Below are 4,529 nucleotides of genomic sequence, written 5' to 3'. Positions count from 1 at the left end.
ACCATGAGTGGAAATGCCAAAACGGGTAACCTAAAGCCAAGATCGCCAACTGTTTATCTGTGTCTAGTAGGTTAGGACAGGGGCGAAATGCCAACGATGCAGGACAGGGATGGTTTAAAACCCGAAAGGCAAGGCGAGAGGGAAATGGCGATTGGCCACCGTCATTAACTAATTGTTTTGCTTGTAGTGTTTTAAATTTACCTGAATTGCTCTATTTGGTGTTTCATTTCAGTAACTCGTAGATGGCTCGTGGAAGAAAACCAACTAACGATGGAGGTGCTAAGAACACCCGCAAGAACAAGATTACTGTTGACCATGTTGATGAGGGGTTGGTTCACTCTCAACACTCAGAGCCCTCTCAGCACTCAGAGCCCTCACAGCATACTGAGAAGTTTGTGTTGGAACCCGCTGTTCGTGAAGCTGTTAGGGATGAAATCCTTGGGATGATTCAGGAGTTTCTGCCAGATATCATGAAAGGGGCTTTTAAATCATTGAAAGATGACGTGTTGAAGGATATTGGGACTAAGAAAAAGAATGCAACTAATGATGATACCGATAGTGAAGGGGATGGTACAGGCAAGAATGGAAAAGGGGGTTGTAATTATGCAGCTTTTAAGAGGTGTGACCCACCTCGTTTTGATGGACGAAAGGACGCAGTGGCGACATGTCATTGGCTGTCTGAGATGGAGGCTGTAATCTCTATTAGTGAGTGTCGCGCTGATCAGGCGGTGAAATTTGCTGCTCATTCGTTCATCGCCGAGGCACTACACTGGTGGAACACTATTCGGGAAAGGAAGAGTGCTCAAGAGTTGGATGATATGAAATGGGAAGATTTGAAGCAGATGGTAAAAAAGAAATTTTGTGCTCTTAACGAAATTGAGAAAATTGAGAAAGAGTTCCTAACTTTCAAAGCAGGGAAATTGTCACACCGGGAGTATACTTCCAAATACATTGAGATGGCACGTCCCATACCGTACATGTCTGGGAATGATGAAAGGTGGAAGAAACATTACATTGAGGGGTTGCCTGATAGGGTTAGGCACTTGGTAAAGGCTCATGCTCCTCTTGATTTTGATGCAGCAGTTGAGCTAAGTGCGACTCTTTACGATGATGTATTAGCAGTTGAAGAAAAGGTGGAGGAACCAGAAAAGAAAAAGTGGGTTGGGTCGAATAAGAGGTTCAGGGGTGAACATGGGGATACAAGTGATAAGAGGGTTAAAACTGAGAACTTGGGTACATGCAGGAAGTGCGGAAAAACGCACTCTGGGGATTGCTCAATGAAGACCATTCTATGTTTCCGTTGTGGGCAAACGGGACACTTTGCTAATGATTGTAAGGCTGGCCCTAAGTGTTACAAATGTGGGGGTTTTGGGCACATATCCAGAGAATGCAGGGGCAAAAAGGGCGAGGGGTCAAGCCAGGGTCCTGCTGAGGTCAAGAAAGAGGATGTGAAACCGAAGGCAAATGCACGGGCCTTCACGATGACTAAGGCTGAGGCGAAGACTGATCCGAATGTTGTTTCAGGTACATTCCTTGTTAATGATGTTCCTGCTTCTGTGTTATTTGACTCTGGGGCCAGTAGGAGTTTTGTGGCCCATTCCTTTTGTGGTAAATTGCGTAGAATGCCTAGGAAGATTGAGGAACCATTTTGTGTTGAAACTGCTGTGGGTCGACCTACTAGTGTGACCGATGCTTTAGATGATTGTTTTATTGATTTGGAAGGTCATAGGTTCCCTGCTAGACTGTTTATCATTACGTTGGGTGGTTTTGATGTGGTATTGGTAATGGATTGGTTGTCCGCGTTTAATGCAGATATCGTTTGTCGGGAAAAAATGATACGATTGACGTCATTAGAAGGGAGTCCTGTGACAGTTTATGGCGATAAGGTGTGCTCTTCGCCGAAAATCATTTCTATGATGAAGGCGGTAAAATTCTTGAGGCGCGGGTGTGGAGCTTACTTGGCATATGTCATCGATGACGATGTGGAACGTAAGGAGTTGGCTGATGTGCCTGTGGTGTGTGACTTCCCTGATGTTTTTCCTGATGATTTGACGGGAGTGCCACAGGAACGGGAAATTGAGTTCCAAATTGACTTGCTGCCAGGAGCTCAGCCAGTTGCCAGAGCGCCTTACCGTCTGGCTCCGACCGAAATGAAAGAGTTGATGGAGCAGCTTCAGGATCTTTTGGATAAAGGATTCATTCGACCGAGCATCTCTCCGTGGGGTGCTCCGGTGTTGTTTGTGAAGAAAAAAGATGGTAGCATGCGTATGTGCATTGACTATCGGGAGTTGAATAAACTCACGGTGAAAAACAAATATCCTTTGCCACGCATCGACGATTTATTTGATCAGCTACAGGGAGCGAAGTGGTTTTCCCGAATTGATTTGAGGTCAGGTTATCATCAGTTACGGGTAAGAGAGGAAGACATTCCGAAGACAGCTTTCCGTACGCGCTATGGTCATTATGAGTTTCTGGTAATGTCGTTTGGGTTAACAAATGCCCCTGCGACATTTATGGATTTGATGAATCGGGTGTGTCGCCCGATGTTGGATCGGTCAGTGATTGTGTTTATTGATGACATCTTGATTTACTCTAAGAGTGAAGAGGATCACACGGTTCACTTGCGAGAGGTGTTAGAGATGCTACGGAAGGAGAAACTTTATGCTAAGTTCTCCAAGTGTGCTTTTTGGTTACGCGAGGTTCAGTTTTTGGGGCATGTTATTAATTCAGAAGGAATTATGGTGGATCCTGCTAAGATAGATGCAATAGTGAATTGGAGTCCTCCTAAGACTCCATCAGAAATTCGCAGCTTTTTGGGTCTCGCGGGCTACTATAGGAGATTTATTCAGGATTTCTCCAAGCTAGCATCACCATTGACTCGGTTGACAAGGAAAGAGGCAAAATTTGTGTGGGGTGCGGAGCAGGAAACCGCATTCGAGGTGCTAAAGAAGAGATTGACCGAAGCTCCGGTTTTGACATTACCGGAGGGAACAGATGACTTAGTAGTGTAATCAGATGCTTCATATCAGGGACTGGGTTGTGTTTTGATGCAGCGTGGGAGGGTGATAGCCTACGCTTCACGTCAGTTGAAAACTCATGAGGTTAACTACCCTACTCACGATTTGGAGCTGGCGGCAGTGGTGTTTGCCCTTAAGATTTGGAGACATTATTTGTACGGCATAAAGTGCACTATCTACACGGACCATAAGAGTTTGAAATATTTCTTTGAGCAGAAAGAGTTGAACATGAGACAACGGAGATGGCTCGAATTGATTAAGGACTACGACTGCGAAATCCTTTATCACCCTGGGAAAGCGAATGTGGTCGCTGACGCGTTGAGTCGTAAGGAGAGACACACACCCATTCGAGTAAGGTCATGCCAATTGATTGTAACTCCTGATTTCTTGGTACAGTTGAAAGAAGCGCAGACTGAGGCATTGCGTGAGGATAGGTTGAAGGGCGAACGGGTATTCGGCCAGCATGGGATGTTGACCGAAAATAACCAAGGTATTAGATCGATGGTAATCGCATGTGGGTGCCAGTTTTCGGTGGGTTTAGAGAGAAGATACTCGACGAGGCTCATAAGTCAAGATATTCGATTCATCCAGGGGCAACCAAGATGTATCAGGATTTGAAGAGGGATTACTGGTGGCCGGGTATGAAGTATGATGTGACCCAGTATGTAGGGAAGTGTTTGACGTGTCTCCAGGTGAAAGCAGAGCATCAAAAACCGTATGGGAAGATTCAGCCGTTAGAGATTCCCGAATGGAAATGGGAACACATTACCATGGATTTTATCACAAAGCTACCAAAGACATCTAAGCGCCACGACACTATATTGGTGATTGTGGATAGACTAACAAAGAGCGCTCATTTTCTGCCGATCCGTGAAGCATTCTCGTCTGAGCAGTTATCAGAAGTGTTTGTGAATGAAATTATTGCTCGACATGGGGTACCGGTGTCGATCGTGTCGGACAGAGACACACGGTTTACGTCTAAATTTTGGAAGAGGTTCAACCAAGCTATGGGGACCCGTTTGCATATTAGCACCACATATCATCCTCAGACTGATGGACAATCGGAGCGAACTATACAAACACTTGAAGATATGCTTAGGGCTTGTGTTATTGATTTTGGTGGTAGTTGGGATAGCCATCTGCCGTTGGCAGAATTTTCTTATAACAACAGCTATCATGCCACGATTGGGATGCCGCCTTACGAGATGCTTTATGGGCGGAGGTGTAGAACCCCGGTGTGTTGGGGTGAAATTGGTCAGAAAGAGTTAGGGAGTCTGGATGTGGTTAAGGTCACATCAGAAAAATTTGATCAGATTAAAGCTAGAATGAAAGCCGCACAAGATAGACAAAAGTCTTATGCTGACAAACGGCGTCGACCTATAGAATTCAATGTTGGGGACCGGGTTATGCTTAAAGTCTCCCCATGGAAAGGTATCATCAGGTTTCGGAAGCGAGGCAAGTTGAGTCCGCGGTATATTGGACCGTTTAGAATTTTGGCGCGTATTGGTGAGG

At 45.4% G+C, this 4,529-nt stretch overlaps 1 protein-coding gene across 1 annotated transcript; it reads left to right on the top strand.

Moving 5' to 3' along the window:
• The first annotated feature begins 242 nt into the window (after positions 1-242).
• On the top strand, positions 243-4,152 carry LOC118486446. Its single transcript, XM_035982905.1, has 7 exons — positions 243-2,474; positions 2,598-2,969; positions 3,054-3,140; positions 3,234-3,368; positions 3,414-3,507; positions 3,609-3,952; positions 4,144-4,152. The coding sequence occupies exons 1-7, from the start codon at positions 243-245 to the stop codon at positions 4,150-4,152; spliced, it is 3,273 nt and encodes a 1,090-aa protein (XP_035838798.1).
• The last annotated feature ends 377 nt before the right edge of the window (positions 4,153-4,529 follow it).

This window comes from Helianthus annuus, chromosome 14 (genome assembly GCF_002127325.2).
Source record: "Helianthus annuus cultivar XRQ/B chromosome 14, HanXRQr2.0-SUNRISE, whole genome shotgun sequence".
NCBI classification, from domain to species: domain Eukaryota; kingdom Viridiplantae; phylum Streptophyta; class Magnoliopsida; order Asterales; family Asteraceae; genus Helianthus; species Helianthus annuus.
The sequence above is the reverse complement of the archived record's forward strand: the minus strand, read 5'-3'. Positions and strand labels throughout refer to the sequence as shown.